We start from the raw sequence: 22870 nt of genomic DNA on the forward strand, positions 1-22870 counted from the left end.
TATTTGACAACATCCCCAAGTAAACTGAGACACTAATTTCTCTATGATTCAAGCAAGACTGTAACAATTACCGTTTGTAGTGTGGGATGCATTTAGGTCAAGCTTTCTGGAGCAAAGGCCAGGGAAAGGAAGGGTGGATTCCTCTCCACGGACATGAGAGATCCTGCAGATGCTGGAAATCCAGAGCAACACCCAAAATGCTGGAGGAGCTCAGCAGGTCAAGCATCAATGTTCTGGGCCGAGATGAAGGGTCTTGATGAAGAGTCTCGGCCTGAAAAGTCGACTGTTTATTCCCTCTATAGATACTGCCTGATCTGCTGAGGTCCTCCAGGAATTTGTGTTTTGCAATGGATTCCTGTTACCACTTCCATCACCTTGGACTTTTGAGTAAAGGGAGTTAGCCCTGTGCTCCCTTGTGTGGGGCTCTGGAGGTAGGAAAGGATATTCACAATGCATAGTGATCAGTTAGGGAGGAGGGGCCCAGTAAACTGCTGAGGGGGCAGGTTCTTCAGTGCTTCCGAAGCTGGTGATGAGCCGTCTCAGGACTCTGTCAGTCTGACCGGTGGTTTCAGTCATATGAAGCATTCAGGGTGTTAATATTCAGGGGGTTGAAGCAAACAGAAGACGTGAACCAAGCAGCTTCTTATGCCTACACTTGGAACTAATTTTCTTGTGCCGTTATGGAAGTGTTCTTCAAACACAGATTATGTGGAGAAGAAAGAAAATACTTTTGAAGAATTTCACGTATTCAGTAATTTAAAAAAATTGTTGGACACATTCAGCAGGTCAGGCAGTGGAGAGAAACGTAATTACCATTTCAAATTGCAGACTCTTTGTTAGAAATGCACATGTGATGGAGAGCTAGAAATTCAGCTTTAGTAACTTGTAAGGGAAGGCCTGTGAAATGAATATTACTGATGTTTATTGCTTTCGGAATGTTTGAAATGGATCTGTTTTTTTGTGCTGGCTGAGCTGCCCTACTACAATGCCACGAGGGCAGAATTTCAGTGCTCTCATTCTTAAACTCCCATTGGGCCATTTGTACCTGATTATGTTAATTTGGTATCTCCATGGCTGTCAACCACACCAAGTTGTGGTACAAACAAAATATTGTGTTGGATTGAGCGGTATGATATCACCACTGTTCCAAGGGTTGAACGTTGTTCCAAAATGTCACTTATTTTGTTTACTGTCAGTATCAGAGAAAAATAGGTAGCAGAAAAACTTACCTGTTCTTCAATGAGATTTCCTGAAACGTGAACTCTCACAGTTCTACTTGCAAGTCAAAATGGCAACGATTTAATTGTTCCCTAGAGGCTGAAGGCATGAGACATTTAATGCAGGAACATGTAATGTCTGAGTTAGCTCGAAGTCAGGCGTGTGGAGAATCTTCTGAATATCGGGTTTGAACCCTAATCTGTTGAATTTGCTTGAGATACTTCCATATCAAGTTTAATGAAAGTTGGTAAATTGGCTTGTTATTGTCAGATATGCCAAGGGTCAGTGTATGAACTTCCATTCATACAGATCAATTCACCACATCAGTACATGTAGGTAGTACAAGGGAAAGGCAATATGCAGAACATAGTGTTTTAGTTGCTGAGAAAGTGCAGTGCAGGCAAACAATAGGATGCAAGGATATGATGAGGTAGATTGTGAGGGCAAGAATTGAGAATCCATTCTGTTTTACTAGGAAACAATTCAGTAGTCTTATAACAGTGGGACAGAAACTCCCCTTGAGTGCAAAGGTACGTGCTTTCAGGCTTTTGTATCTTCTGTCTGATTTGGGGGGAGGAGGTGCTGAAGAGGTGAGAATATGAGGAGTGGATAGGTTTTTCATTATGTCGGCTGCTTTACTGAGGAAGCAAAAAGTGTAGGCAGAGTGCACGGAGGGAAGGCTGGTTTTCATAATGCACTGAGCTGTGTCCACAACCATCTGCAGTCTCAGGCAGTGCAGCAGTTGCCCTAATAAGCCATGGTTCATCTAGGCATGGTGTTTACAAAGTCAAAGTTAATTTATTATTATTAAATGTGTTATGTATTGTACACATTTATTATCTATGATGCACTGATAAAACTTGGTGAGGGTCAAAAGGGACCTGCTGAATTTCTTTAGCCTCAGGAGCAAGGAAAGACACTGTTGCATTTTCTTGACCAGAGCAGCCATGTGGTTGGATCAGGACAAGCTAGTCATAATGTTTACTCATAGGAACTTGAAGCTGTCAACCATCATGATCTCATCACCACTGATGTAGGCAGGAGCATGTGCATCACTTCATGAAGTAAGTGACCAGCTCTTTTGTCCTGCTGACAGTGAGTGAAGGTTTTGGTTATGGTACCATGTCATAATACTTCCTGTCTCCTTCTTGTACTCCATCCAGCTCATTGTTGTTTGAGATTTGGCACACTACCGTGGTGTTGTCTGCAAACTTGTAGATGGAGTTAGAGCAGAAGCCGGCCTCACAGTTGTGAGTGCATTGGCAATGAGACAGAGGGTAGTGTTGAGGATAATCATGGCAGAGGAGTTGCTGCCTATCCTTCCTGAGACTGTGATCTATTGGTCAGGAGGTAATGGGCCCAGTTGCAGGGGAAGTGCTGAGTCCCAGGTCTAGGAATTTGATGTGCTAAGTTAGCTCAATATCAGGTTCAATGGTTTTCTTGAACTGTGTTAGTTATACTCCAGATTTAATCTCTTCACTTCTCATTCTCCCTCAAATTTGTGCTTGTCACATGGTGATTGGGAGATTAGAATGTGACATTTTGTAACAAACTTCTTGTGCTGGCATCAAAAGTAATATCAGTGTTGGTTCAGAATGTTACTCTAGAGAAGGGGTTCCAAACGTGGGGTTTGTGGACCCCATACTTAATGGTATTGGTCCATGGCATAAAAAGGGATGGGAACCCCTGCTCTAGAGCAAGTACTTTGCTGCCTGCAAAGCATGAAGCAGTGTTGAATGAGTGAATGAGGCAGTTGTTGAAAAGTTATCTTTCTCACCTATGCTTTAGGATTATAGTGATGCTCAGCACAGTTCCCTAACTGGATAGTTTTCCAGAAGCAGAAGTGGTTGAAGCAGGTACGAACGAGATTTGAACAAGTATCTGGATAGGAAAGATTGAAATAAATATGGACTAAAGATTGGAAAATGGGACTAGATGGACATCTGAGTCATCATGAACAAGTTGGGTCAAAGGACCTGCTACTATGCTGTGTTATTCTAAGACTCTTAAAATGCATTGTAAAATCTGGTACTGTGGCCTTCTAGATTTGCCATGAGAAAAGTACAGTTCAGAATCAGAATGAGGTTTAGTATCTCGGGCATATGTCGTGAAATTTGTTAACTTTGCAGTACAATGCAATATATGTAATATAGAAAAAATTATAGGGAGTATATATAATTTAAAAATAGTAGTGCAAAAACGGAAATAATAAAAAAGTGGTGAATTCATGGATTCAATGTCCATTTAGAGATTGGATAGCAGAAGGGAAGAAGCTGTTCCTGGGTCGCAGAGTGTGTGACTTCAGGCTTCTGTACCTTTTTCCTGTTGGTAAAAATGAGCAGCGAGTATGTCCTTGGTGAAAGGGATTCTTAATAATGGACGCTGCCTTTCTGAGGCCACTACTCCTTGGAGACATTTTGGATACTATGGAGGCTAGTACCCATGATGCAGCTGACTAATTTTACAACTACCTGTAGCTTCTTTGAATTCTGTGTTGTAGCCGCCCCCACCCCACCATCCTTTCTGAAGTCCACAATCAGCTCTTTGGTCTTACTGATATTGAGTGCAAGGTTATTACTGTGACACCACTCAACCAGCTGGTGTATCTCACTCCTGTATGCCCTCTTGTCTTCATCTCAGATTCTGCCAACTATGGCTGTATCATCAGCAAATTTATGATGACATTTCAGAAATTAACTCAGCTCCATGCATTCTCTTGAGTACCAGCAGAAGTTATTAAATAATCCACAGGTTACAGACTAGTCATTCTTTAAAGTTAAATAGTTGTACTGCAAATACTAAGTTAATCACTGGTGCATTTTCATTGAATTGTGTGTGGAGTCCAAGCCTGGCAGCACATCATCTATAATTTTAGCTGCAGAGAAACAACACAAAGTATTGCTAATAGAGACTAAGTTCAGTGTTCATCTAGTCAAACATATGAAAGAGGGTCTGGGGACCACGATAGTGCTGGCTTAATCTATAAAAAATAAGAGCCTGTAATTATATCTCAGCCAGTTGAAATCCAGCAGCAAATACTTGAGCTGCAGTCTATCTCAGATATTCAACCCACTTCCCTGATACAACAAGATTAATGTGCCTTGGTAGAAATGTAAGATTCCACCCTCATCCCCGGCCACTGGCTCACAGTAACCTGGAAACCACAGGACAGGAAGTATCTGTAGAAAGAGAAACAGGTGAAGGTCAGGATAGAGGTCCTTCACCTCTCCAATCACTTTCTCTTTCTGTAGATGCTGCCCAAGTGGCCGTATTTCCAGTATTTTCAGTTTTATTTCATATTTCTAGCAACTGAGGGTTTTTAATTTTCACTGGCTGATTGAGTTGAACAGGAGTTTTGCAGTTTAGACTGCTCCATCTCCGCTCCCATCCTTCTATGTGTCCACTCACTACCATTCCATCACCCCTCCCACCCTCTTCATTCCCCACCCTCTTCATTCCCCTTCCTCCTTCTCCTCTTTTCCCTCCCTTCCACCTCCCTTCCCTCATTCTCTCCCCTCACCCTCATTCTCTCAGTCCCCACTCTTTCCCCTCCCTCCCTTCATCTCCCCTCCACTTCCCTTCCTTTCCTTTCCTCTCTTTCTCACCCTTTCCCCTTGCCACCCTTCCCCCTCTCCTCACCTCACTTCATCTCTCTTCACCTCCTTCCCTCCCTCTCTCTTCTCACCTTCCTCCCATCCTCTCCTCCCTCCCTTCCTCTCTCCTCTCCTCCCTCCCTCCCGCCTGCTCATCCTTTTCCCTCCCCTCCCCACCTAACCTGCCCTCTCTCCCTCTCCCAACCCTTACCTCCCTGGCTCCCCTCCACTGGTCTCCCTTCCCCCCCCTTCTCTCCTTCCCACTTCCCTCCTCTCCTTTTCCCCATCCACTCCCTCCTTCCCTCTCCTCCCCATTTCCCTCTTCTCTCCCTCTCCCCTCCCCACATCTCCTGTCCTCTCCTTCTCCCATCTCCTCCCTCTCCTCTCCCTTTGCACCCTCTATCTCCATGCCTGTCCTCTCCCCTACTTTCCTCCCTCCCTATCCTCTCCCTTCTCTCCGCCCCGATCCTCTCCACTCCCTTCCTCCCTATCTTACTCGCACATCCCCTCTGTTCCCACCCTTTTCTTTCCCACCTCCCACCTCCCCTTCCCCCTTTCGTCCTCTCCAGCCTTCCCCCACCCACACCCTTACTCTTCTAGCCCCTTTCTCCACCTTCCCCTCTCCTCCTCCTCCTCTCTTCCCTCACCTGCACTATCTGTTCCCTCACCACCCACTGAGAGTCATTATGAGACAGCATGTCCTGACGAAAGGTCTCGACCCGAAACATCGACTGCTTCTTTCGACGGATGCTGGCCGACCTGCTGAGTTCATCCAGCTTTTTTGTACATCTTGATGTCCACAATTAACACATGCTTCAAGTAGGTTTTCAAATTCTTGGGAATCCTGGGCATAGTTAAAGCATCTCCCTTCCATGGAATCAGAATCAGGTTTATTATCACCAGCATGTGACGTGAAATTTGTTATCTTAGCAGCAGCAGTTCAATGCAATACATAATCTAGGGGAGGGAGGGAGGGAGGGAGGGAGAGAGAGAGAGAGAGAGAGAGAGAGAGAGAGAGAATAATAAATAAATAAAACATAAATGAACAAGTAAATCAATTATGTATATTGAATAGATTTAAAAGAATGTGCAAAAACAGAAATACTGTATATTAAAAAAAATGAGGTAGTGTCCAAAGCTTCAATGTCCATTTAGGAATCGGATGGCAGAGGGGAATAAGTTAGGTTGAACAAGTTAGGTCTTTATTCTTTGGAGCGTAGAAGGTTGAGGGGGGACTTGATAGAGGTATTTAAAATTACGAGGGGGATAGATAGAGTTGACGTGGATAGGCTTTTTCCATTGAGAGTAGGGGAGATTCAAACAAGAGGACATGAGTTAAGAGTTAAGGGGCAAAAGTTTAGGGGTAACACGAGGGGGAATTTCTTTACTCAGAGAGTGGTAGCTGTGAGGAACGAGCTTCCAGTAGAAGTGGTAGAGGCAGGTTCGATTTTGTCATTTAAAAAAAAATTGGATAGGTATATGGACAGGAAAGGAATGGAGGGTTATGGGCTGAGTGCAGGTAGGTGGGACTAGGTGAGAGTAAGCGTTCAGCACGGATTAGAAGGGCCAAGATGGCCTGTTTCCATGCTGTAATTGTTATATGGTTATATAAGCAGAAGGGACTGAAATTTTAAGGGGGAATTGCACTCAGAGAGAGATGATCCAACTGAGTATTTCCTGACAGCATTCACTCTGAATAACTCAAAATAATTCTGGCCTTTAAGATTCAATATTGCAAAGGTTGATGACCAATTGTTGTGATCTGGTCAGGAAATATAACTGTGGCAAAATCAGTAGGGTTGTTCCAAAGACTGAGACCGGGGAGCCTGGAATTAATAAGGATTAAATTTAGTGGATCGAATTGTCTATTTCACAAGAACCTTTCATATCTTCTTCTAGTCCACAAGTCCAGGATCATTTTAGCCAGCTGAGAAAGAATACAGGGCTTTCCTTGTGTGCAATGCAAGTGGAGACCCGTTGGCGGGAGCTGAGTCTGCAGGTCCACTGGGGAGGTTGAACCCCAGTCTTCAAGCCCGAGTTTGTGTCCGCTAAAAGCTGGAGCAAGAAGCCTATCCTGGTGTAAAATTGATGGTCTATGTGTATGAGAAGGAGGGAGGAATGTAGCTTGTTTTTGCTGTTGTTGTTTGTTGCTTGTTGTGTTCTGTGTTGTTCTGCTAAGCATTGTGGGTAAGCTATGTTGGCACCAGAATGTGTGGTGACACTTGTGGGCTGCCCCCAGCACATCTTGGGTGTGTTGGTTGTTAATGCAAATGGCGTTTTTCACTATGTTTCGAAGTACACGTGACAAATAAACTTGAATCTTGAAATTTTGAAGCTTTCCAGTTTCATTGTTTCCCTGGTTTCTGAATAAAGGCAAAAGGTAGTTATAACAGCATTAGGTAGCAGCTGCTACCATCTGGGAAACAGTACCGCAGCATAAAAGCCAGGACCAACAGGCTCGGGGATAGCTTCTTCCCCCAAGTTATCAGACTGCTTAATTCATGCTGACACAACTGTATTTCTATGTTATATTGACTGTTCATATTTAGCCATCTTATTACCATCCTGTTGTACATTCTATATATTATAAATTACCGGTACTACAAATTGTACATTGTAGCATAAAGATTTTTACTCCTCATGTATATGAAGGATGTCAGTAATAAAGTCAGTTCAATTAGGGAATAGATTTGGAGTGGCTATTTGTGGGCAAATCCACATCTGATACATGGCAGTTGTACAAAGACCAGCTATTCGGAATTCAGGACCAACAAGTTCCTGTGAGCAGGAAGAAGGATGATCAAGGTTCAGCAACCTTGGATGTGGAGATGTTGTAAATATAGTCAAAAAGGAAACATACGGTATGTAAAGTTTAGGAAGCTGATATCAGACAGGACACTTGAATATGAAGGAAACAGGAAAAAAAAACTTAAATAAGAGGGCTAAAAATAGGCCATGAAATGTCTTCGGTGAGTAGCATTAATGAAAATTCCAAGACATTTGAAACATTTATTAGAAACAAGAGAGTAGCTGACGAGATGGTATGACCAGTTAAGCATAAAGAAGGGAATTTATACTTAGAGCTGGAGGAAACAAGTGAGATACTAAATAAGTTCTTTGTATTAATATTCATCAAGGGGGAAGGATGTGGGGTGAGAGTGAGATTGGGGAGGAACATGTTGATATCAGGAATGAGGAGGTTTAGATCTTTTGAAGAATTTCAAGGTTATAAAAGCCCCAGAGCCTGTGGGGATCTTATTTATTGAGAGAGGAAATGATGGAAGGTTGTTGTTCTGACCTGAGGTATGTGATCAGTGGTGTTCCACAGGGATCAGTGCTGGGACCTCGCTTGTTTTTAAGGTCTGATTGGTAAGTCTGTATATCACAAAAAATTGGCAAGAATTGTGCACAGTGACAAAGCATGTCAGAGAATTTTGCAGCGTATAGGTCAGTTGCAAAAATGGAATTTAATTCAGACAAGTGTAAAGTGTTGCACTCTGGAGGACACATCTAAGCGGAAAGTATACAGTAAATGGTCCTGACGAGCAGTGATGTATACAGGGGTAATAGGGTGTAGCACAATTCAGTAAGGTGTACGGATGATGTATGAAACAAATGCATATTTTTCCTTCAGTTTTCTATTCATTTAATTTATTGCAAAAGTGTCCTCATGAGAAAAGCTACACTTTAAAGTATTTTAAATTTTTCAGAGTCGGTGGGCAGACTTCATATAAATCAGAAGAGCAAGGAGAGGGTTAATAATAACCTTCTAGATTCACTCCTTCAAGGACGCAAAGCTAGTATCTTTACTGGACCGGGAGTATTCATGGCTCAAGGCTTTGGCTTTGAATTTCCCGTTTAAGGTCAGGCAGATAAACGTAGTTTATGCTTTTGACAATCTAGTGAGTGATGGCATGTGGCTTACGCAATGATGCCAGACAATGCATAATTCTTATCTGATGTCAATTGCACAGAATTCTAGCTTGCACTCAAAATGCTGAAGGCAGTGCGAACCAGCAGTTGAATTACTTTTGGTGTTAAAGGGCTGCCAAAGAGTCAGAAGCATCAAGCTAGGTCTGGCTTTGTGTCTTTAAATTTCTGTCAGTATTAAGTTCTCACCCATGCCCTGCCCCACACTCGTGATCCTCTTAAGGGTGCCTTTCACCAACATCGTCCCCTCCCCAAAATCCCCATTTGCCAGCACAGTCTCTCACCAGCTCACTTCTTCTAGCAAGGTGTGAAATCACAGGATGTTAACATGGGCCAGATTGCCTTTATTTAGAACTGTTCTCATCAAGTGGGGACAGGTACCTTACTGAAAGGAGACAGGGCCTCTGTGTAGCATTGTGAATGTTAGCACCGTACTCCTTTAATGTTGCTCCCAGTGTCAGCCTGACTTCTGTTTCTTCTCGAGGCAGGAACTCTCAGTTCAGAGGCACGGTGGGGTCTGACTGAGCCACAGTTGTTATCATTCAACAAAATGGTACAGCCCTCATCATTTCTCCACTACTCGCTTATTTCCTCCATATGCAACACACTGTAATCCTCTTGGCAGTCAGATAGTCCATGAGCGCTAAATCTTCGGGTTTACATGTGCATGTTATGGTGGACACGTGGCAAGGGAGCAGTTATGGGCCAACATGTTAAGGGGAAAAGTGGAAGAAATGTGAAAAGGGTTAGTAGCATAGGAACTGTGCAGTTCCAGATCAAAGGTCAGTGAGATCTCCAGGAAAAATTATGGGTATTATTGGTGGGGAACTGGGTTAGGATTAGAATGGAGGTAGAATGGTATTGGTTCAAACTGATCAAATCATTGCATTGAGGCAATGTAACAAAAAATAACAGAATGCAGAATAAAGTGCAACAGCTACAGAGAAAGTGCAATGCAGATAAACAATGAGATGCAAGATCTTAACAAGGTAGAATGTGAGATCAAGAGTCCATCTTATTGTACTAGGGAACCATTCAATAGAATTGTATCAGTTGGGTGGATACTACCCTTGAGCCTGATGGTACATACTTTCAGAGTTTTGTAAATTCTGCCCACTGGGAGAGGGGAGAGGAGAGTGTTCAGAGTGGGTTGGCTTTTTGATTGTGCTGGCTAGTTTACTGAGCAGCAAGAAGTATAGACAGAGTCCATTAGAGGAAGCTGGTTTCCGTGATGTGCTGAACTGTGTCTACAACTGTCTGTAGCTTCTTGCAGAGCAGAGCAGTTGCCATACCAAGCCGTTATGTATCAGATAGGAAGCTTTCTATGGTGTATTGATAAAAATTGGTAAGGGTTGACAGAAACATGACAAATTTCTTTAACCCACTAAACTTCTTTAGTGGATTGTTGGCCCGGGGTGCTTGTTCTCACTTAATAGTTTCTACTAAAAGGGGAAATTTATAAATGTTGGCTTTGGCATCTGATTATTGGATCAATTACTGGAATTGCTGCAGCTGGAAAATTTCTTCCACATTTTGAAGTCATTTCTTAATATCTAATGAACAATTTGTTCATCTCATTCTCAATGTACATCTATGCATCCATGCATTTCTAATTTTGTTTTAAAATTAGGTTCCAGTGTATTTTGCTCCCTTTCTCTGTTTCTATTAAATCTGTCTCATTATTGAGACACGTTGTCCTTCATCTGCGCTTTGATTTATTATCATCTGAGGCTGCAATAATCTCTTGTGTCTTCTAAACAAAATACACGAGATTCCATTTTACTTCAACATTATTAGCTTTGACTTTTCTCTTTTATTTCATGAGTTCAAGGGACCCTGTTTCATCATCCTCCTTGTCCAATTCATTTTTTCCACAAATATTTTCATTGCATTAAATTCCTGAGACATTGAAAGCTACATAAAAGTATATTTGGGTATTAATTAGGTATGCGGCCTACTTTATGAGTTCATGATAACCTTTGCCATGTTCTCTTTATTCTGTAAAGCAAGTTCAAGTATTCCAGACATTTTTGATAACAGCAAACCCCAGCTCAACTGTCAAAAACTTTGTGGCCTCCAGCTGAATGGCACTGTTGCATTGGTAAGGCCAAATACAAATTTCCTATTGATACTTGGCCTTGCAAAGGATTATCATTTAGAATTGGAACTGCTGCCTCGTAACTGCACGGAACTGAGTTCAGTCCTATTCGTAGGTGCTGTCTCTGGTGTTTGTACATTCTCACCAGGACCACGTAAGTTTCATTAGCTACTATCATTTTCTCCCAAATCACAAGGTTACAGTGATAGATTAATTGGTTATTGGTGATACCAGTGAACAACACTAGCACAGGCAACATCCTCCAGATGGTCCACAAGCTTGTTTCTTCCATTTCTTCTTTTTCTTCTAAAAGTGGTTCTGGTTCCTTTGGAGCCTGTGGTCTGCAGTTTGATGGCGTGTTTTCGGGCCGATTGAATGATCTGGCGCCTTGTTGTCTCCGAGAAGATTCCATGGGGTGAGCGACCTCGGGGCCAAGAAGCTGAGAGTTGTGACGTGAGCCCACGATTTCTTGCTGCTCTCGCCAATTAAAATGTTGAGGAAGTTTAAAAACATCAAGACGGGTGCGGGAGGCGAGCAAGTGTTCAGCGCTGCCTACCAGCTTCTCACTGCTGCCGGAGGAAGGTGTCTGCGTGTAATGGTCCTTCCCTCCCTCTCACTCACTGATCCCAAAGGAAGACCCTGTGATTGAATGGTCTGTCTGTTTCCCTCAGTGCTGTCGGACGATGAGAACGAAGCTCTGGGCCTGCAGTTTGTGGATTGGACTGTACTTCCTGATTGCTCGTTTTCTGGTGCTATTTTGCTAATCTGGGCCATTTAGAACAGAGATGCGGAGAAACTTTTTCACCCAGAGAGTGGTGGATATGTGGAATGCTCTGCCCCAGAAGGCAGTGGAGGCCAAGTCTCTGGATGCATTCAACAGAGAGTTAGATAGAGCTCTTATAGATAGCAGGGTCAAGGGATATGGGGAGAGGGCAGGAACGGAGTACTGATTATGCATGATCAGCCATGATCACAGTGAATGGCGGTAGTGGCTAGAAGGGCCGAATGGCCTACTCCTGCACCTACTGTCTATTGACATTGAATTGGGGTAGCCCGCAGATAATAAACACTGATCTGAACTGAAAATGAACTGTTTTGATTTTGTTTTTTATGTTCTGTGTTTTTACTTGTTTTTTTCTTGTTGGCATTTGCGAGATTTTGTTTTCTGTGCATGGGAGGGTGATGTTTATCTTTGAACAGGTTCCATGATGTTTCTTTGTTTCGTGGCTGTCTGGGAAGAGGTATCTCCTCATTGTATACTGCATACATACTTTGATAATAACTGTACTTTGAATCCTTTGAGTCCTTTGAAATGTCCTTAGAGTAGGCACATGGAAAAGAGGAGAAAGTGAGTTTGATTGGCATGTAAGAAAGAATGAGAATGGCATTGAAAAATGCTTTAAAAATGGATAGGTGAATTTACAAAGGCCAGAATTTCATAGCTGAAAGTCACTCATAAGCTGGGAGTCCTCTGTAATCACAATTGGGCCAACTACTCCAATATAAATGTAATTAGATAGCCCAGAGAGGGGCAAACAGCAGACAATTCAGGTTAATTATGTGTTATTATCTCTTATATCTTTTGACCTAGAGGCAGGCATTCAGTTTACTGAGTCTATACTAGATATCAGAGTGGTCCCATTAACCCCTTTCCCCTATTTTCCTATCAACTTTCCTTTGATTGTCACCCAGCTGGGTGATAGGCAATCTACATGTTTGATTTAGCTTTGTGTACCTGTTATAGTCATTATCAGTTTCAATGTAGCTGTGCTTTATACATCTAAAGCTCATAACCAAAAATATATAATTTTGGCAAATAATAATCATGACCCAAGAAAATGCCCACAAAGTGAAGTAAATGTAAAAATGTAAAACTTCAATCTTCACTTTATTTTTTAGCCGCCATCTTCGAGGGGTGATTGATAAGTTCATGGCTTAAGGTAGAAGGAGACAATTTTAGAAAACCTAGCGCATTTATTTTTCAACATAGTCCCCTCCTACATTTACACACTTAGTCCAGCGGTCATGGAGCATACGGATCTTGGACCTCCAGAAAGTGTCCACAGATGGGTGATTGATAAGTTCATGGCCTAAGGTAGAAGGAGACAATTTTAGAAAACCTAGCACATTTATTTTTCAACATAGTCCCCCCCTACATTTACACACTTAGTCCAGCAGTCATGGAGCATACAGATCCCTTCTTAGTAGAAGTGGTCCACAGCTGGGGTGATTGATAAGTTCGTGGCCTAAGGTTGAAGGAGTCAATTTTAGAAAACCCAGCACATCTATTTTTCCTACATTTACACACTTAGTCCAGTGGTCGTGGAGCATACAGATCCCTTCTTTGTAGAAGTCGGCATCTTGGACCTCCAGCCATGGTCCACAGCATGGGGTGATTGATAAGTTCGTGGCCTAAAGTAGAAGGAGATGAGTTATTAAGTTCAAACTTTCTGCAGTATCACTCAAAGAGTTGAACTGTATGTGCATGTAACGAGAGCGTGTTGGACCTCCAGGTGGTCCACAGCAGCCGTGATTAATAAATTTATGGCCTAACAGAAGGAGATGAGTTATACAGCTCTCGTTACATGCATGTGCATTTCAACTCTTTGAGTGATTGTGCAGAAAGTTTGAAGTTAATAACTAATCTCCTTCTACTTTAGGCCACAAACTTATCAATCACCCCATGCTGTGGACCACATTTGGAGGTCCAAGACACCGACTTCTACAAAGAAGGGATCCGTATGCTCCACGACTGCTGGACTAAGTGTGTAAATGTTCGAAAAATAGATGTGCTGGATTTTCTAAAATTGACTCCTTCTACCTTAGGCCACAAACTTATCAATCACCGTTCGTAGTTTTGATGTGTTTTACGGAGCATAATTTCTACAATGTTGCATCAAAAGGATGAACTAGTTAGCAGAGCAGACTTGATGGGCTGAATGGCCTAATTCTGCTCCTATGTCTTCAATAGACATGTCATGGTGTTCACTCACAGCTGTGGAGTGAAGCAGAACATCACATCTGAGAAACATTTAGATCGAGACTGGGAAGTTTCAAGCCACTTACCTTCCTCATCATCTATGGGAAGAAAATGTAATTAGACTTCCAGCTACATACAATTGAATTATTTAAGTGTTCTGTTATTTCCAAGTGGCACTTTGCAACATTCAGATTTACTTTTGTAAAATTGATGGAGATGAATGAATTTTCTCGGAAGTTCTGCCTGGTGTTCTCCACCTCAGGTGTGTTGACATGCATGTGTGTGTGAGAGCAGTGAGTTCCCTTCATTTCCTCCCAATTTAACACAAGTAGGGCTTCTTTGACTTGTACCATGATCCAGATCAGACAAATGAATTGTAAAATCAGCCAGGATCATTAATCAGTACAGCTGTGTAGCCACGTCAGTTCTGGTTGACTGTATTTCTATCCAATTTACATCTGGTAAATTGGGTTTACAGGGACAAATAAAACACCCCATGGGACAAAGTACAACAAGTCGAGTACTCTGTATCTCATGAACATTGCTGTCATGCTATAATAACATTTATATTCTGGGTGGAGCACAAGTATAAAATGGGTATTTCAGAATGAACCCTCTCTCTGGTGCACACTATGATTCAAAGCAGAGAGAGATTTATTAATCACTAGGAATTGCAGTAGAATTGATCTGACATGCACTGCCTACTTGGGTTAAGGGAACAGACTAATGCATTTTCAAGGACAAGGTTCTGTTAGGGTTGCAAGCACTCATTTGCCGAGAGTTTTCCTGCTTTGAAGAATCCCGTGAGCAGTCCAGGAAAACCTCATGGGGACGCTCACAAAGAGGCTCACACTGCTTCTGCGCAGGCACAGGCCTGTCTTGGTAGAACTGCACCAGGTATGCTGAAGCTTGCAGAGCACATAAGATTGTAAGCACAGCATTTGTGTCTGCTGACTGATATATTTTTGAATCATTGGGAGATGGATGGAGAGGGTGCATGTACTGTACAATTCCCATCTGTTATTTAAATCTCATAGACTGTGAAGTTGCCCAAGAGGCTTCCTTGTTCTTCTCTTACTACCCTGAGATTCAGTAGAGAGGAACAGGAAATCTCTTAAGTTCTTTTGGAACTTGAAACGCTGAAGCCTTAAAAAAATTTAGAGGTTTTTTCTCTATCTATTTTCCCTTTCCTGAGTTTCCCTGTGGAGGTTTCAGATGCTTCCTCCTGATTTTGGCAACCAAGAAAATAAAGGGAAAAAAATATAGTGTCAGGTTTGTCCCAGAATTCATTATGGTTGTATAGGCCCTATGTTAGAGGATTTCATTAAGAGTTTTGATAGTTGTGCATTGGCCAGTTTATATCTCATTTCCTGAGAGGCTGTGGTTACATGAGATGGCCCTGGTAAACTTATTAAGTTCCATAGTTAGTACAGATGTGCACTGCATGCCTCTTGTTTGGACACTCAGCTTACAAAGTTCAGATATTGTGACAGCATCCTGCTGGACTGACGTTCACTGAACAACACACGTGACATGCTGGAGGGACTCAGCAGGCCAGGCAGCATCCGTGGAAAAGAGTAAACAGTCAATGTTTCAGGCCAAGACCCTTCATCAGGACTGGAGAAAAAAAAGATGAGAAGTCAGAGCAAGAAGCTGGAGGTAGGGGAGAAAGAAGTACAAGGTAGTAGGTGACAGATGAAACTGGGAGGAGAGGGGTGATGTTGATTGGTGAAAGAGATCAAGGGCTGGAGGTGGGGGAATCTGATAGGGAAGGACAGAAGACCATGGAAGACAGGGAAGTGGGAGGAGCACCAGAGGGAGCTAATGGGCAGGTAAGGAGATAAGGTGAGAGAAGGGAATGAGAATGGTGCAAAGTGGGGGAGGTATTACTGGAAGTTTGAGTAATCGGTGTTCGTGCTATTACGTTAGAGGCTACCCAGACGGAATATAAGGTGTTCCTCCAGCCAGAGTGTGGCTTCATCATGGCAGTAGAGGAGACTATGGACTGGCATGTCAGATTGGGAATGGGAAGTAGAATAGAAATGGCCAACGGGAGATACCACTTTTTCTGGCAGACAGAGTGTAAGTGCTCGTCGAAGTGGTCTCCCAATCTCTACCGAGTCTCACTGGAGGCCACTGGATACAGTAGGTGACCCCAACAGACTCAGAGGTGAAGTGCCAGCTCAGCTGGAAGGACAGTTTGGGACCCTGAATGGTACTGAGGGAGGAAGTGTAAGGGCAGGTGTGGCACTTGTTCCACTTGCAAGGGTAAGTACCAGGAGGGACGAGTGGACAAGGGAGTCTCATAGGGAACGAACAGTGTAAATGGAAAGTGGGACAGTGGGATCCCATTGGAGATGGCAGAACTTACAGAGGTGATATGAGATGCGCCATCCTTGTTGCTACACTAAACCTCTTGTGTATGAGTTACAAGGTTGTGGGATCAAGCTTCGTCTACAAAGTACAATCACCTCATTGACTTCATGAACAGTCTAGGGATGTCGAGGGTTAATCAGTTACAAATGGTAGAATGCTGTAGCAACCTGCCTTGTGAAGCAAAGACAATGAAGATTGATCTTCTTTTGACACTTCCGTGTACAGATGGAGGGTATTGGAAACTTATACTTCAGCATATCCACTGAAAGTGACATCCCAGGTATTCATAGGTTTTTCATGGATCCTCTCTTTATAAATACTATGAACTGCCATGCCCAGCAGTAGGCACTTGATGCCCGTAAAGGGTTCAATTTTGACGTTACACAATGAGCAACTGGGAGAGCAGGTTGAATCTGAATTTGTATGTTATCAGTTGCTTAACTCAGTACTATTCAATGCTGGGTTAAGGTGGATTACTCAGCCCTAATTTCACAATACATAGCCATACAAGAAACTCACATACGACCCCCAGAGTCATGCTGCTTTGTCAGTTAATTTGTTAGTGTAGATTACCCTGAATGTAGGTGGGTGACAGGACTATTCTATCAGGGTATAGATTAGAGATTAGATTAGCTTTATCTGCCACATGTACATCAAAACAACCAAACACACAGTGAAATACATTGGGTGTGCAGCTTTGGGCTGTTGTGCCTCCTCCTTGGTGATAGTAATGAGAAGAGGGTATGTCCTGGATGGAGAGGGTCCTTCATGATATATGCTGCCTTCTTGATATAGGTGATGGGTGTGACAGAGACAATGGGTTACAGGGAACCGTGGGGAACTGGATTGATTTGAGAGCTGACAGCAATTCAGTGGGCCAAATAGCCTCTGGTATTGTAGAAAAACATGAAAATACAAATATGAAAAAGTAACGTGATGGTTTCTCATCTTTGTTTCCAATTCCCAATAGAGTTTCATTCACTCTTTATCTCTATAACCACTTATAGTCCCTTACCTCTTGAAATTTCTGCACTTATCCAAATCTCCCTTACTGTGAGAACACTAATTTCTTTGATCCATCATTGCTGTCTGTGTCTCCAGCTGACAAGGCACCAAACTCTGAATTTCTTACCCTTAACCCCTCTGCCTTGCCACCTCTCTCCCCTTTTAAGATATTTGTTCAAGCATTTCCCTTGAATCAGAACCAGAATCTTCATTTATTATCACTATCGCATGCTGTGTAGTTTGCTGTTTTGCAGCAGCAGGACAGTATAATACATTTTAAAAAATTGCTATAAATTACAATATGAAATAGGAAAACATAAACCGTGCGAAAAGTGAGGTAGTGTTCATGGTCTGTGAGAAATCTGATAGTGGAGGGGAAGCAACTGTTCCTAAAACATATAGTATGTGTTTTCCGGCTCTTGTACCTCCTCCCTGGTGGTAGCAATGAGAAGAGGGCATGTCCTGGATGGTGAGGGACTTTAATGAAGGATGCCACCCTGTTGAGGCATGTTGAGGATGTCCTTGATGGTGAGGAGGCTAGGCCCATACCCTAGATGGTGCCTCCTTACTCTAGATAGTGATTCAGCCAGTCAGAATGCTCTCCACAGTGCATCTGTTCAACCTTTTGCGTTCTATTAAAATGTAAAGTACTCTTTTTGTTTTGGTATAGTCTTATTACTCATTTCATTTTAAATATGTTCGTGGCAAAATTCACCAGCCAACGGTGTTGAGTAATCACTGCTTCAGGGCACCTTGCAGACTGCATTTTTCCCAGGTTGTATTCTTCTTCTGACTGCTTTCTGTTGCCACATATCGTGCATACTGAGCTTAACTAAAATTGATTCTCAGTACTATCACTGATTATCCTTTGCTATTATAAGAACGTAAAATGAAGCAGGAATCATTCCCTGAAGTCTGCTGTGCAACTCAACAAGATCATGGCTAATCTTTTACATTAACTTTTTTTTGTCCTATACCTTATTCCTTGATTCCTCTAATACACAGAAATCAATCAGTCTCATTTTCAAAGGAATCAAAGGGATCCACATCTCTGCTGGTAGAGAATTACAATTTTATGAGTGAAGTAAGTTCTTTTATTAAAGTTAGAAATGAGTAAACCTTAATTTTAAGACTATGAAACCTAGTTTTAGGCTTCTCACCTGGGAGAAATATTGTCCAGTATCTATCCTATGAAGGTTTCCAACATAGAGTTCTATAGCACCAAAACAGGCTCTTCAGCCCAACTAGTCTATGCCAACCAAGATGCCTCATACAAGTTAGTCCCATTTACCAGTGTTTGGCCCATAATCTTCTGCACCTTTTCTGTCCCTGTAACTGCCCAACTGTAATTCTTCAAAACACTGAATAAAGGGCTCGCCTACTTAATTTCCCCTCCTAATTTCCTCTCTTATGACAGACCAATCATTCCAGATTGGTGAGAATCTGGTTAATCTTGGGCAGCACAGTAGCCTAGTGGCTAGCACAGCGTTTTACAGTACAGGCGGCCTGGGTTCATTTCCCGCCGCTGTCTGTCAGCAGTTTGTACGTTCTCCCCGTGACTGTGCGGGTCTCCTCTGGCTGCTCCGGTGTCCTCCCACAGTCCAGAGAAAATTGGTCATAGTAAATTTTCCAGTAATTAGGCTAGGATTAAATCAGGGGATTGCTGGGTGATGTGGATGGAAGGGTTAGAAGGGCCTATTCTGCGCTGTATCTCAGTAAAAGTTTGTTAAAAATTACAAATTTTGCTTATTCATTCTGGAGCAGGAGTACCCATTCTTCTGATAAGGAGGCCAAAAGTGTACACATTACTCCAGCATAGTCTTACCAAGGCTCTATAATTGTAATAAGATGTTTACATTATACTCAGATTCTTTGGCTTTCTTCCCTTAAACTCTAAATTAATTTTTGTTTCTTACTCCATCCTTATTCTTTAGTTTCAATAACTTGAAATAACATTCAAAGAAGGACTAGAAGAGGCAGTGTGTGCAAATATGACCCATCCCCATGAACATAATACACAGCCCTCTGCTGAATGAAATCTAATCACAGGATTGCCGAAGATCTTATGCCTGATCAAGGTAGATGCATGTTGCTTTGGTTGGCGTCAGCAATAGGCAAAGTGTGTGGGAAACTTCAACACAATGTCTCCTGAAGAGCTCTGTCCATTTGCTCCTCTGGACGGCAACAAGATTAGAAGTTATGGACAGGCTGTGCTCTGTTTTTATGGTCAAGAATAAGAGTTAGCCTATCAGCACGGTGAATTTATCTGTGGTGCCTGGAATAGGGGGCTTTGCACACTGGGTCATCTTTACACGTGTTTTTCTCTTGCAGATACAAATGTGATCAGATACATCCAGCTAGCGGAGATGAAGCTCAGCAGAAGCTCACAGAAAGAGAAGGAAGCACTGTAAATGGATCCATTCCTCCAGGATTATGAACAGACAATTGGGATGCTGACTGGAGGGCTATATTTCAGCATAAAACTTTGTTCCGTGGATTGGATGCTTGCCTGCGCAACACTGACTTTGGTTCCTCAGCTGAAGAACTGCAGCACTGCAGAACATACCAAGTTCAGCAGCTTTGTGGAATTGGGAGTGGACTGGAAAAAAGCCCAGGCTGTGATGTCATTACAAGACCATAGGCAAGCTTGGTTAAGACTTTTTCACCTGTCTTGCTTGTCACAGAAGGTTAAACACTGAGAAAGCTCTATTGATAACAGGAATTGGCAAATATTTATTGAAAACATGAAAAGCAGTGCAGTATCATTCAATAAGAATGGGGAAATGAGTGCTTTTGCAATGACATCACAACAATTCCATAAAATGGTCAACTCCAAGTATCCTGACTAAAAACTGGGCAAGCGAGACCATCTTAACACAATAGGTTTTGTAGGAAGAATACAAAACTTTTGTGCATTCTTGTACATTTGCACTGTCATTTAACCTTTTCTCGTTAAAGGTTTGGGATGGAGGGAAGAGCTGAGAGTGACTATTTATTAATCTAGGTCTTGTTTAAAATAATACACAAGAATTATTATATTAAAATTTAAAAACCCTGTATAGACCGTAAGAGAAAACAAGTATCTACTATTATCAATTTTGATATTTGTGCTTTAAATTAAAAAGTATAACTTTTCCTGAAGTGGAATTAGATGTGATGTGACACGAACATTGAGTATGCTCAGTGGAATGGTTAAACCAAAGTGGAAGTGGAACACAATTGTTTGCAGAACTGAAGAACCATGAATTAACATCATTGTGCTTGTCTCAAGTTCCTCTGCCAAATATTTTAGTGAGAACCATTAGAAAAAAGCAGTGCATTTGGAAGCTAGAGAAATGAGAGAGAAAGGACGGAAGGGAGAGAAGGCTGCCAAAAAAAGTCAAGTATTTATATATTTAACTAATAAACTTTAGTTTTTACATCAGTAGACCCCATCAGTTGCAGCATACAAATACAAACAGGTAGTTCTAACACAACAGGTCTTAGAAATGTTAATACATCCACTTCCCAAGTTAACCAACAGTCACAAATTCATTAATGTTATTGGCTTTGAGCTGTTTGATGATTTATGGGAAAATCTCTCCCACAGTCCATCAGGCCCACTACAAGTGAATGCAGAATGAACTCGTCATTTAAATGCAAGTGTTCCTAATGCTGCACATCAATTTGCCAAGAACTAGGAAAAGAATTCAGCTTTTCAGTTATGTTATCAGGAGTGAGCCGTGATGTTAATATGGCATAAGAACCAGAAATCCTGGTAATGCATGGTGAAGGTAATGCAACAGTTGCTGGGTATTTACACCGTTTTCTCTTCTGCTTTATGATTGCACGTATTTTGATATCAATGGTACAATAAGTGTGTTGTTAAAGGAAGATACAAGATGCAAAATAATTACAGCACAACATTTGCTCTATTAGCCTTTGGTTAATCAGTCCCTTTATAATCTGAGTATTACTAGTTGTGTTTAGACAGTGCAGTAATCACGATGGTGGTTTAGGGGAGTGTGCTATAAAATATATTCCAAACAAAATGTACTGAATATACCAGTCTTTTTAGGTGGTCACATTTATGTCAGGAGTTAAGCTGTGTGCTCTTATAACTAAGGAGGCATTACTTTTAACAAATCTAAAGATGAAAATGTAGTCTTCAAAACTTGTCATTTCCAACTTCTCAGTTCATAATTAGTAATTTATAATTCTCTCCCAGTTATTTTACCATTTCAAGGGGGTCTTATTATTGGCTGAAAATAAAGCACTTTAACATAATTCCTCGGTCACATCTCAAAGCTCTGAATATGTTTCAGCTAATAATATAGAGTTGTACAGTGCAATAATGGGCCCTTAAGCCAACCTCATCCACACAGAACTTTCTGTCCATCTACACTGATCCCACTGGTCTGCATTGGGACCATATCCTTCTATGCCTTGCCTGTTTAAATGTCAGCTGAACAACTCTTAAACATAGTTAAACATCTAAATCCATCATCTCCTTCTGGTAGTGTGTTCCTGATAACACCTATTTTCTGTGTTTTTAAAAAAAAACCTTTACAACTTCTTCATATCTTAAACCCGTACCCTAACATAAATCTATAGTGCACTGCAACTCTTGGGTCTGTTTAGTCTGTGCTAAACTGTTATTCTCACTTGTCCCATTGTCCTGCACATGGACCATAGCCCTCCATCCCCTTCCCATCCACATACTCATCCAAATTTCTCTTAAACATTGCAATCAAATACAGGGAGCAGGTTATGACTATCTATGCTATTTGTATCTTTCAATCTTGTATTCTTACATATTGTACTTCTACCACATTTAAATTGCATTTATCCACGCAAATGTAATAGCCTCATAATGTGCTTCCACAAGCAGCAGTATGAGAACTGAATACTTAATCTGGAAATTTGATGATGAGAAGATATTCCATGCAAGAGCGTCAGGCACTTCATTCATTCTGGATCAGTGGGTGAGATGGATAGGTTATTTATTTGAGGTCTCCTCTGAAGTATAAACAACCAGGAGTGCCCCATTCCCTCAGTGCTGCTATCATTTGCATTGTTTGCTCATCGAAGAGCAATCTTTGACCCCACAGCTACCAAAATGTTTAAAAGTGCTGGACCATAACAGAGTGGAAGGAACTTCCTGCTTCGATGGTGGAAAGTAGCTCAGGAAGATCACAATGCAACCAATTCAAAATCAAATGCAGAAAGGTCTATTTTTACAGACCAAGTTATTTTGCGTCCATTTTTGACTTTAGAAACTTGGAAACATAGAAAGCTTACAGCACAGTACAGGCCCTTCGGCCCACAATGCTGTGCTGAACATGTACTGACTTGAGAAATTACCTAGGATTACCCATAGCCCTCTGTTTTTCTAAGCTCCATGTACCTATCTAGGAGTCTCTTAAAAGACCCTATCTTATCTTCCTCCACCACCGTTGCCGGCAGCACATTCCACGCACTCACCACTCTCTGCATAAAAAACTTACCCCTGACATCTCCTCTGTACCTGCTTCCAAGCACCTCTAAACAAGAGTTGGTGACTCACAGTTAGTCAGGTTGAGGAGAATACTGAGTTCTCATTACAAATTTATGTGACCAGTTCATACACGTACTTCATGCTAGTGGTGTATTAGTATTATATAAATGCTCTTGATTTTATGTAGAACTCCT

The 22870-nt window shown here is 41.9% G+C and overlaps 1 protein-coding gene across 1 annotated transcript in view; it reads left to right on the plus strand.

Moving 5' to 3' along the window:
* The window catches only part of LOC140725159 (tetratricopeptide repeat protein 9A), a 115868-nt gene extending 95533 nt beyond the window's left edge, over window positions 1–20335 (plus strand). Inside the window, exon 3 of the mRNA XM_073040245.1 lies at window positions 19532–20335. Within this exon, the coding sequence (XP_072896346.1) occupies window positions 19532–19611 (80 nt within the window). The 3' untranslated portion in view covers window positions 19612–20335. The remainder of the gene's footprint in view (window positions 1–19531) is intronic.
* The last annotated feature ends 2535 nt before the right edge of the window (window positions 20336–22870 follow it).

The sequence above is a fragment of the Hemitrygon akajei genome, chromosome 3, assembly GCF_048418815.1.
Source record: "Hemitrygon akajei chromosome 3, sHemAka1.3, whole genome shotgun sequence".
Taxonomy (NCBI): domain Eukaryota; kingdom Metazoa; phylum Chordata; class Chondrichthyes; order Myliobatiformes; family Dasyatidae; genus Hemitrygon; species Hemitrygon akajei.